At 36.0% G+C, this 12,678-nt stretch overlaps 1 protein-coding gene across 5 annotated transcripts in view; it reads right to left on the bottom strand.

Moving 5' to 3' along the window:
• The window catches only part of TNRC6B (trinucleotide repeat containing adaptor 6B), a 139,906-nt gene that overhangs the window by 63,971 nt on the left and 63,257 nt on the right, over positions 1 to 12,678 (bottom strand). For all 5 annotated transcript variants that reach the window (XM_032221208.1, XM_032221209.1, XM_032221212.1 and 2 more), the window contains 2 exons: positions 9,952 to 9,973; positions 6,067 to 6,411 (listed from right to left, as the gene is read on the bottom strand). In XM_032221208.1, the coding sequence (XP_032077099.1) occupies positions 6,067 to 6,411; positions 9,952 to 9,973 (367 nt within the window). The remainder of the gene's footprint in view (positions 1 to 6,066; positions 6,412 to 9,951; positions 9,974 to 12,678) is intronic.

The following is a 12,678-nucleotide window of genomic DNA, read 5'->3' as shown; positions in this document are numbered from 1 at the left end:
GACTTTTTATTGGCAATGATACCAATGGGTGTTGTCTGTATAGTACTCACGAAATCTCTCTGCTGGGATGCATTTGAAAAGGCAGTTTCAGAATACCTGGACCAGAATAGCACCTGTTACTAAATGCCCAAGCCTTACAAATGGCTTCATCTTAATTCAAACAGTTTAAAAAACGATAACATCAGGCCTAACCCTAGGTTATAAATAAAATTTTATTTTGTATATATTTAAGGCTTTCTTACTTGGCAGATGCCATATAAGAACAATCAGCAAAAGCTAACCCAAATATGAACCAAGTCTAAGAAGCTATCTAGCAGCAAAGAAACTCTTAGTAGAAATTGTCATAAGACCTTCATAAATGGCATTACTATTGGGTCCAGGGAGCTTCTGCACTTGCTGGAATATGGATGTTCATGATCCGATTTGGCTTTTTTTCAGAGATTACTACTGCCAGGCATAGAATTCACTTTTTTGTTCCTTAGATGGGAATGATAAAGCTGTTGTCTCAATGCCACTGCTAAATCTTGGTATCACATACACTTTGCTGAAACCTGGCAGCAAAGAATTGGCATTTTAATAAACCTTCTTCCTGCTTCTCTTCTTCATCCACCGAAGATTCTTAAGACAAGGTCATGATACTAATAACTGGGAAAGAGATGGATGACATTGTAGAGAATGTTAAACTGCTTCAGAAATGGATTCCCAGTTGTACTTCCATGTGTTAAAAAGACTCACTACGGTTTGTTGAAATTGGTGAGCAAAGAAGAGGAGTGTGGAATGGAGCCTTAAAATACATATTTTATACTGAGGCAGATATAGTGTGATACTGCAAAATAGTCTGCTATTAGTTCTGATAAAACTGACAATGTTGAGTTACCAGTGTCACTGCAGAACTGCTTCTCCTCAGGCATGGTCAGAGTGTTTTGAAGACTTTTCATATTTATAAGCATGGCATCCAGTTAGTGGCTGATCAGACAATCCTAAGATTTCAAGCTCTATACTAGAAATATTGAAGATAGCAGGATTTTAAATTTACAGTCACAGTAGGCTTCAAGTTAGTACTCAAGAGCAGCAGACTAAATCATGGCTTTCTGGATTCCTTGGGGCTGCTTTATATGAAGTACAAAAGATCTATTGTCAAATAAATTATTGGAGGTACAAAAATCTTTTTTGTGCTAAACTTGACTTATGAACACCTGACAATGTAGGCAATATGAGTAAAAAAGGCAGCAAAGTAGTGTTGTTTAGCTGTGGTTAGTTTACTCAGATCTCACACCTATAAAAATGAAACACCAATAGAGAAATTTTGAGAAAAAATAAGCTTCGGCACACAGAAGAGAACAAAGGAGATTGATGGAGTACTATCCTCTTCTAGGACATTTTTAGATATAAGGATTATTACCAAACATGTAGAATTCTTGATCATTGTATTATATTGCTTATTGCTCTCCAGCTCCTCCCCCATCTTTTTGGTTACCATTTTGATGTATTATTCTCATTGTGTTGCTTTGTCATTTGTTTATATTATTGTTTTATTATTTTACTTCTGTTCTGTTTAAACTTCTTTCATTTTTCTTATTGTAAGCTGGGGTCCCCAATCCTGGGATGCGCAAGTGGTGGAACAGTGTACACAGCTAACGGCTCACACAATGCTTGCACAGAACCATCCCCTCCCCCCATCGGTTTGCAAAGCTAGAAAGGTTGGGAACCACTGTTGTAAACTGCCTAGAGTAGCCTCATGGCGAGACAGGCAGCAGATAAATCTAAGAAATATATAAATATTGTTATATAATCCATTAATATAAATCAGAGCATGAAGAGCATATATGTATTCAGTATGTTTTTATCATTTGTTCATTAAGAATACAGATAGCCAAACATAATTCTTAGCATACTAAATAACTCATGTGGGGAAATAAACAGTGTGCATGTAGGATGGGTACTCTTAATTCTGTGGCAGCAATCACTCAAAATACACCATTGGGAACCACTATATCACCCTGTTAATAAAACACAAATTACCGTATTTATCGGCGTATAACACGCACCGGCGTATAACACGCATCCCCCATTTTAACACAAAAATTTGAGTAAAATTTTTTTTCATTAAAAATAAATGACTTGGAAGCTCGGAACTTAATGTTGGATTAAAATTTATAACATTAGAACATGAATTATAACATTAACTCCTCAACATAAAGTGCCTTCCTTCCTTCCCTCCCACCCATCCCTTTCTTTATGTTTTCTTCATGCTTTCTTTTCTTTTTCCTCTGCTCTTTTTAAATCCCCCCCCCTTCTTCTCCTCCTCTACATTTAGGTTGGATTAGTTTGTACAACGGTCATCAAACTTCTGAAGTAAAAATAAATAAATAAATCATATTTAAGAAGAAGAAGAAAAAGGAAGACGTTTTTAGTTAAGTCAAACGTTTTAATAAAAGTTTCATCTTTTAAGATTTGTCCAACACATCCAATTGTAACCTTAACAGTAAAGAATATCACCCCAGCTGCTAAAGGTTCAACCAGTCTGAGAACCATTGAAAAGACAACAGTGCAAAATCCAAAAGACACAACTTCCTCACCGCCATTGCTTTGGTACCAAATCTTTGAGGAAGGGGCTCCAGAAAGAAGGAGGAGGAGGAGGAGGAGGGAACCAAAGAGAGGCTTTTACCGAGTCTGCGCCCCACAGCCAGGACCGTCCTTGCGCCTCAAGCCGCGTTTCTTCCCCGCAAAGCCCTTCGGGCAACCCGAGAGTTCCTTTTGGCGCCAGAAGGGCTTTGCAGGAAGAAACGCCGCGTTTCTTCCTGCAAAGCCCTTCTGGCGTCAAGCGGAACTCTCGGGTTGCCCGAAGGGCTTTGCAGGAAGAAACGCGGCTGGAGGCGCCAGGACGGTCCTGGCTGTGGGGCGCAGACTCGGTAAAAGCTCTCTTTGGTTCCCTCCTCCTCCCCCTCCTTCCACAGTCTGTGTGACGCTGCCGCCAGGCTGAGAGCTGCCGCTGAAACAAGTTTGGGGAGGTCCTTTGCAGGCAGCCAGTTCTAGCTGCCTGCAAAGGACTTCCCCACGTTTGCTTTGAAAGAAACCTCTGCGCGGGAGTTAGAAACCTCTGCGCGGGGGTTTCTTGCCATGTGCGCGGCCGCGCGGCCGCGCACCTTAGAGGGAACAGTGGACCCGGCGTATAACACGCAGTATCGGCGTATAACACGCAGGCAGGGTTTAAGCTTGCAATTTTAGTTTTAAAACTGCGTGTTATACGCCGATAAATACGGTAACATTCCAATGGTCGGTATATAGTAAAATCAGCCTTTTGCAGAACTCATTATAGATGTCATAATGCTTTAAGAAGTTTGGATACCCAAAGTTTTAATAATCAGTGGCTTCAGCTCATATTCTCTGGGTACAAGATGTTGATGCCAAAAGTAGTAGACCCAAAGTTGTACTGGATGCCTTAGTTGCTACCAGTTTGTGTTTAATGCCAGGAAGCCTTTACACCTTTATGCAATTGCTATAGCTATGACAGACTGTTTTAGAAATTGCAGCATACATGCTATTAGTAGCTGCCTACTCCGTCACGATATAAATTTCAGGTCATAAAACTATGGTATGAACTGAAAAGCTTTATATTTGGACTTCCAACTACCTTCTCCAATGTTCATGCTGTTAATAACTTATTATTTTAATACCAAATACCAAAGGTTTTATAATTTTCATATGCTATCACTATTGCCACCAAACTAAAGAAGACACATTCCCTCTTGCAAGCCTTTATAGTAAACCAAACTACGCAGGACTATGTTTGGCTCAAACAGCTAACAGACTTAAGTCTATATTCTAAAGTCCCCTTCCTCCCATCACCCTTCTGAATTCATCTTTTAGGCTGGCCAGAATGAGTGAAGATTAAATAATTTTCACTGGACATATATTTCATTTTACATACTGTTTTGAGGTCATTCCCCAGTTTAACATGATCACTTTCCAATGTTTCTACACATAGAATTATATATTGTATCTCATATGCTAGTAAAACCATGTAATCCAAAATTGAATAATACAATGAACAAGAACTGACACATATACAATCTGACTCAGAAGAAGCATGGTATCCAAGGTTACGTTGCTAGCATCTGATGCATAATGGAAAGGACAAAGGAGTTTTTATAATTTTAAAAGCAAGAAACAAGAACAAGTATCACCTACTTTCAAAAGATAGCAATTATTTTTTTCTTGATTATACTAGAATTACTGATTATGTGGACTATGACCTGCCCTTTAACTATTGCATGACCTACCCTTTTAAAACAAGGAAATGCCAGATTACTCAGGTATCTGTTGTATGATGGCTAGGTAAACAACAGTTAGAACAGAATATGGAATAATTCAATGGTTCAAAATTGGGACAGGTGTTGCCAAGGTTGATTTATATGCAGAATATATCACCTTGGTAGCTGAAATCAAGGAAAATCTAAGTAATCCCTTGTGGAAGGTGAAAAAGATATTACAATAGTAGTATACTATTGCTCAATATTAACAGAAACTAAGGTTAAAACAATAGGCAATGCCAATCCAAACAAATACACATAAGTGTAGTAGATTATTTTCCTAGCTTCCAAAATTCATGACTGAAGCTATAAAATAGAGGCAAATGTTACTAGTTACATCTTAGTCGTAATATATAACTATGAAAATGAGACCATAAGAATGGTTGAACAAGAAAACTGATGCCTTTGAATTTCAATGTTGGAAGAAAATTGATGCGAGCCCCATGAACCATAAAAAAGCAAATAATTCAATGCTAGATGAAGTAAAACTGGATCTCATAATAGTCCTAATAGTGCAGCTAAAATTTAGTTTGGACACATGAGAAAGCAAGAGTCATTGGAGAAGATACTGTTGCTTAAAAATAAATCAAAGGCAATTAATGGTAAAGGCTGACAAAAGATAAAGTAATTAGATGCTATCACTGATAGCACAACCAGAAATTTATAAGAATTTAAAGCAGTTTCTCACAGAAAAAATATGTTTTTTAGGTCTCACAAGTTGGGTCTCAAGGTCTTTATATTTACACAGTTAATACTGTTATGTGACCAAAGTAACTCACACACTTTCAAAGACTTACGTGCAAAATGAAGCAGGTACATAGTATATAAAACTTACCTATCTTAACTTCACAGCAATAATTAAAAACCAACAAACAGCTATAATTTCGGAGGCAGGCTAATGCAACTTCAACCTATCAAATTCCATCTGGATATGTTCAGTGCTTGTATCTTCTCAATATTCACATCATCTCATCTGGCCTAGCCGTCAGCAATGAAGATTGGACCTCACTGCTGTTCTGGCTAGGCTGGAAAGATTTGGATGAAAAAAAGTCTGACCTGATTTATTTTATTTACTTATTTTATTTCCAATAGCATGTTGCAAAACAACTTAAATACAATGCCTCAGGCACTGTGTGAGACATGTTGAAAAAAAAACATTTTGTTTCATGCTGGAAAGAAAAATGTTCCTTTGTTTTGACTTAAAAACTATGACAGCATTACAAATTCTAGTGACTGCGCTGTATCAACATGCAAGTTTATTTCATTATAGAATGTGCAATTTCATTATGGTTCTTTCTCCTGTTCAAAACAAATCTCTTCTGGGCATGTGATAACTTTAATATGTTTATTGTTTCTAGTAACAATCTTATCTGTATCAGGTTGTTTTTGAATTCATATTAATTAATATTCACATTTTCAAGACCTGAAATCAGAATAGTTTGAAATTAGAATGTTTTTTTCACTTCCCTCTTAAGGAAATATGCTGGGGAAAAATGTAATCTGCTTTTATAAAAAAACTACTTATCTAGTTTTATGTGAATAATTAAAAACTTTCTAAAAAATGTTTATTGCAATATTTATTTAATTTGTATTCTGCCTTATTCCCAATCACTGTGATTCTCTTTAAAGGTTGCCACAGAGATTTCAGAACATAAATGAGTAAATAAAAAATCAATTTCCAAATTCAAAATACACAAATATATGACATAGTATAGATAGCAAAATAATAAGCAGAATGCTAATGGTTTCATACCGGTTGCAGTCCCACTGTCACATGGCAGTAGCACTCCTGTTACTGGTTGTGCGTTGTTTGGATTTACTCCAGGTGCTGGAGAGGAAGTAGGCCCTACTCCACTTCCAAGGAGCATACAAGATGGCGGAGGGGGCTGCCCACGTTTCAATAACACTTTGTGGTCCTGCTGGCAACGAAATCGCGGCGGCACCTCCCGAGGCATGTAGCGGGCAGCGCTTGGCGGTTGACCATTCGGCACTGCCACCCTTTTGGCATTATTGCCACCATTTATAGGTGGCGATGGAGAGCTGCCAATTGGGCTGGCGGTCACTGGTTGGCTTAAACTTGTTTTTGTCGCTTCGGGCACTATAAGGAAAAATATTGGGTGGTATTTAGTATTGTTTACAAATTTAATGGTGTCATAAAATCACAATAAATAAGAGCTATTAAAATATTGCTAACTTTAAGCACTAAGAAAATTAGGAATCACCATGAATTCACAAAGGAAAACAAAATTAGAGAAGTTTGCCAAGAATCCATTAAATGCTTTTCAGTCCATCAGCTATAGTTATGGTTATCAAAGGGGGAGGGGGGAAGTAAAGGTTTCCCCTGTCATGTCTGACTCTAGAGGGCAGTACTCAGCCAAGGGAGACAGCATTGTCCAAAGAGGCTTCCGTGGTCATGCAGCCAACATGACTATACAACAAAGTACACAGAATGCCATTACCTTCCTACCAAAGTGGTACCTATTTATCTAGTTGGATTTGCATGCTTTTGAACTGTTAGCTTGGCAGAAACTAGAGCAAGAATGGGAGCTCTCCCCATCTCAGACTTTCAACCTTCTGGTCAAGTACTAGAGTATTAATTCACAGTATTCCATTATTGGAGAAGATTGAATGAAAGAAAGAAAACAAATTTAGGAATATCACTGAGTATTCAGCATCAATGAATAAGTAAGTTTTTGTGTTAAAGTAACTAAGTTAAGAGCAGACTACATGTTAGTATGTGCATGTGCATATATGAATGTGAACCTAAATCCAAGTTTCAAAGCCTTAGCAATAGCAATAGCAATAGCAGTAGACTTATATACCGCTTCATAGGCCTTTCAGGCCTCTCTAAGCGGTTTACAGAGAGTCAGCATATTGCCCCCAACAATCTGGGTCCTCATTTTACCCACCTCGGAAGGATGGAAGGCTGAGTCAACCCTGAGCCGGTGAGATTTGAACCGCTGACCTGCTGATCTAGCAGTAGCCTGCAGTGCTGCATTTAACCACTGCGCCACCTTGGCTCTTAGAGCATAGTAAGGAAACCAAATCCACATGGAACTTCATTAATTGGATATGGGTTTGGGGATTCCTCAATTAAGGAAAATTTAGAAAAGAATTAGGATACCTAATTCAGCAGCAGAATCTAAATAAACAAAATTATGACACTGATTTATGAATTAATATGCTAAAGTGGTGAAAGACTAAATGAAAGACTAAATGTCCTTTTCTGAAGTAAGCCTAAAAAGTAGACATAAGAAATGCATACCTTTACTTTTTAAAAAAAAAAAGCTTACACATCTTGACACAATCTTAAAAATACAAAAACGTGAAGTAACTTTGATAATCTTTTATCAAAATCTTCCAAGGTATACTATTTAAGTAGACATAGCTTTTAATAAAATGGGAAGGTTAGTATTCAGAGAAAACAGAATTGTACAGTTTTAATTATTAGTACAAAACATGTTTAGAAATGATCGGGTCATAAATGGTCAGATGACATTATTATTTAGACAAGTCATGAAGAAGCCTCAGAGAATCTCTTCAGTCTCGTAAAATAAAAAATGAAGTGATAAATGAGCTTAAAGAGGCAAATTGATGTATCTTATAGGTACAGCTTTTACATAGGATATATTTCTTTTCAGTATAAGTATGAAGCATTTTAAGTCACATTGGGTATGATTATATCTCAGCAGGTAATAGTTTCTAACCCACCTCTTAGCAACTGAAACTTGTCTAGAGGCTATTTTTACATTTCTAATAATTCATTATACTGTAATAATAGTTATAATAAATGCAAATTACATGTTATAAATTAGTTATTTAAAGCATTTATTTCTGCTTTAAATGGTTTAATGTTAAAAATGGATTGTAAGCAGGAGAGCTAAAATGATTACGTTGGAAAAGAAGCATCAAGTTCTCATGAAAAGCACCTCTTGAGTTTAATATCCTAGCACAGGATCAAACAGCAAATTGGATTTCATTAAGAAAAAGTGCCAACGTCTGTTAGATAACATGAAAGGACTTCTTTTGATATTTGAAGGGATGGCTTCTGAAATTAATTTGGTTGTTCTTCATGATATATTTATGAAATTGACTCATGGATGGATCAAAAAAGATTTCTCAGATAAAATATTATTGATACCGATTGGCTCCTACCCCAAAAGACAGAATTCTGTCATAAAATCAAAAGGTGCTTTATCACAGTATTAGTTTAAGGGTGTGCACATTAATGAAACCACATTATTGTATGTTTCCTATTGTTATTTCCACCCTAAAATGTTTGATCTTATTTTTCAATTAAATTGTATAGCTTATATATTATATTGAAGGTGGAAAACATTCTGAAGTTATCTTTTTTTACATCTCAAAAACCTGGCATTTTAACAGAAGTGTGTAGACTTGTTATACAGCCTCTATAATTTGATATCTGATTCTGTAAAATCCTTAACTGTCACACCATGAACAATCTGGAATTTTTTCAGATAATCCCACATAAAGCTCTTTGAAGTTCAATCATTTTGTAACTAAGGCAGGTGTTACCAAATTCAAGATCTACCTACCAAATAAACAAACTTAATCAAGTTTGTCTTAATCAAGACTGAAATGATTTTCATTTCATCATGGCAGGTGTTAAAAACTGTTCTAGAACATAGAACTATGCTTAATTATAAGAATTTATTTTCTTTCCAGCATTGGTTAGAGTCTTATTTCTGGGCTTGTTCTATTGAATAACATCTCTTTTGCTTTATTATTGTTTTGTCTGAATAAGACCATCACATTTTAGTTTTTTAATTTAAGTCACTCCAACACCATGTGTCAATATATTTATGGGAACTATGACTCCCATAGGACTTATGTTTCAAAAGATAGGCAGTGCTTACCCTGTGGAATATAGTATCAGCTAGTTTTCAGTTTGGTTAATTTAGAATTTTTCTTCAAGCCATTCAGCAATGATTCCCAATAAATTAAAGAGCTATTCTTAATTTCCAGTTAATTAAAGAGCTATTAAACCTGAGAAAAAATAGAGTTAAATCTCTCTTTTCTAAGTTACAACTATATTATTCAATTAAAAACAATTATTTTTAGGCACTGTGGTCCAGAAATTGAGAGATTGTGAGTTCTAGTCTCACCTTAGACACAAAACTAGCTAGCTTGGGCCAATCATTTTGTCTCAGCATTAGGAAGGAAGCAATAACAAACTATTCTGAAAAAGCTTGCCAAAAAAACTGCAAGGACTTATCTAGGCAGTCTCCCAAGAATTGAACATGACTGAATGGAAAAACAAATGAAAATAAAGTAGCACTCTTCAAAGACTGAAAGAACAAAACATTTCTCCTTTATATTGTAGAAAAAAAAAATGTTCTACGTTCAGTTAATACAATAGTACTTTAGATAAAAATAAGGGCTTTATTGTAAGGATAAACCTGACTGGGTGACCTTGGGCCAGTTACCCTCTTTCAATTCAACCCACTGTTGCTTTTGCAGGTAAAATAGATGGTGGAAGTTGTATTAGGTATATTCATTGCTTTGAGATATATATAAAAATAATAAATGTGGGATATGAATTTTTTGTAAGAAATAAATGATTTCTCAAAATAGCAAGAAAAGCTATAGCTTTAGAAAAATTAAAGCTTCTTACCTTTGGTTTTTTGATCTGTGACCTATAGGAAAGAATAAAAACAAAAGTCATTCAGTTTTCATAAGTTATCATAGTTTTTAAATATCATTACCTAAATGTGGAATACTAAAACATACAGTGGTACCTGCCAATATTAAAATTTCAACCAGGCAACTCATTATTTCTATCAGTAGAGATACTGGTACTATATATGCATTTTAAAAAACTTTCATCTTTTAATAATGTGATGTAGCCATTATGATGCTGGGCTAGGACTGGGGAATCCCACATTCAATTCTATCAGCCATGAATACTCATTTAGTTACTTTGGGCCAGTTAATCTCAGCTCAAACCACCTCACAGAGGTGTTGTGGTGATTATATGTGTGTGTATGTATGTATATGAACTAATACCAAAAGAGAAATCTGTTCATAAACCATCCATATAAAAATCCAATCTTGCTTATCCCAAACTTTGTTCATTTTAATAATAGGAGGGGGCGGAGATATAAATGCAATCTAGTTACTGCTATTGTTAAATATACAGGCTATATAAATCACTTAGAGCAGTGGTTCTCAACCTTTTCTTCACCATGACCCTCTTTAAATACCTTTTGTGCCATGGACCACCAAGACTTAACTCAATATTTGAATCACAACATTTCTTCAAGCCTTTATGAACCCCCTATGATGACATCATGGTCGCCCAGGGGTCCACAGACTACAGGTTCTAAGTCACAATTATTGACTTAGACATTTACCAGCACAGTATACCCATAGCTACTTTCTCTCTATCCCCAATACGGTATCTTGAATCACAATCCACCTCCTAGTGTAGTACATATCTTATCACAAGCCAATTGATTGTCTCTTAAACTAAACACTAATTTTCAAATTTAACTGCTAACCAGAAACATTATAATTCTAACTCCATTACCGTAAATTAATACAAATTGTTGTAAAGATTTCACTGAAATAAGCCACTATTTGCAGACACTATTAATCCTTGCTTTTCTTCCAAACCATAATAAAAAAAGGCCAGGCTGCACTGTTAGTTCAGATGTCTGCTTTTTCATTCATTTCTGAATTACCATAACTTGCCATAAAATCCCAATTGAAAAATTATAACTATAATTAACCTCAAAATTGTGATATAGTATGTTTACCAATTATGGTTGGAGAGTAGTAGTAATTAAACTGGGGAAAAAGGCAAGAAACTGAGTCACTGATAGTGTCATTTATACCATATCTCATTATGATTTAACCACATAGTATGTTACTCTTCCCATAAGTGGGTACAGGGAGAACTTACAGTGGATTTTTTGATTTGTTTAATGTATCATACAAATTAAAGACTTGAGAACTCTGTTTTTTCCAAGAACAAAAAAGTAAAAGAACCAAAGAAAACAATGAGTCCATCCCTCAATTTTGTACAGGCAGTACTTGACTTACAACAGTTCATTTGATGGCTGTTCAAAGTTATGACAACATTGAAAAATGTTAGGACCATTGCAGCATCCCTATGATCAAAATTCAGACACTCGTATTTATGATGGTAGCAGTGTCCCAGGATCATGTGATTCCCCTTTGCAACCATCTGACAAGCAAAGTCAATGGGGAAGACAAATTCACATAACAACCGTGTTCCCAACTTAATAACCCCAGTAATTCACTTAACGAAGGTTGTGAGAAAACTCGTAAAATGGGGCAAAGGTCATTTTAAAAATTTCAAACTTAGCAAGAGAAATTTGGGCTCAATTGTGGTCATATGTCAAGGGCTATCTATATTAGGTTTATTGACTTGTTTCTGTTGAAGAAATGGCCAGGAAATCAACATTTGTTCACAACTAAGCTGTATGTTTTCATCCTGTGGGGGCAAAGGTTGTGCAATTGATTTGATTGATATCCACCTTTTCTGTTCATTGAATCCAGGACTACATACATTTGGGATAAAACTAAAACTATAAAACAAATACTCAAATTATTAAATCATTTTCAACTTCTATACGATGACTTAAAGCAAAAAGATGGAAAATGTGCTAAGGTAGGACTTCCCTCAGACCCTCTTACTCTCATTATAATCTCCTTCCTTTCTCCCTCCCCCCTTCTTTTCTTTTTTCCTTCCCTCTTCATTCTCCTTTCTTCTTCCTTCCCATCTTTTTCCTTTCTTTTTCTTTCCTCTTTCCCTTTCTCCTTTCCTGTCCCCTTTTGCATGCTCAAATGGGGACACATTTGTCCTTTTGTTTTGTTTTTAGTGTGTTTTGCTAGTCTTCTGCCAGCGAAAATAGAGCTGGGGGTAGGGCTGCTGCGCACAGCTGTTCTGAGCTTCATTTTCGCTGGCAGAGGCACCGCGAACCGGTCCTAAGCACCTGTGGGCCAGATGCGGCCTGCAGGCCTTGAGTTTGACACCTTTGGTTTATAACATAAGGAGTTACAGTAAACGTTGGAAAATGCCTGAAAATAACAACTAGGGTTAGACTCAGAAGGTGTCAGATTAGATAGCATGTAGGAGCTATTTTATACAAATGCTGATGCAGGTACAGTTGAAAAATTAGAAGAATGCAGTGAGTAGTTGTTATAAATGCAAAGTAGCTAAGATAGATAGAGCAATTGATAGCTATAAAAGCTATCAGCCAATGAAAATGTGGTTCTTTCTACTAAAAACAAAGAAGCCTGTATGTGTTTGTTTACAAAAACAACTCTTGAATCGTTCTCAGTCTGTGAAACAATTATTACATATTAAAGTAAT

This window comes from Thamnophis elegans, chromosome 7 (assembly GCF_009769535.1).
Source record: "Thamnophis elegans isolate rThaEle1 chromosome 7, rThaEle1.pri, whole genome shotgun sequence".
Classification (NCBI taxonomy): Eukaryota; Metazoa; Chordata; class Lepidosauria; order Squamata; family Colubridae; genus Thamnophis; species Thamnophis elegans.
The sequence above is the reverse complement of the archived record's forward strand: the minus strand, read 5'-3'. Positions and strand labels throughout refer to the sequence as shown.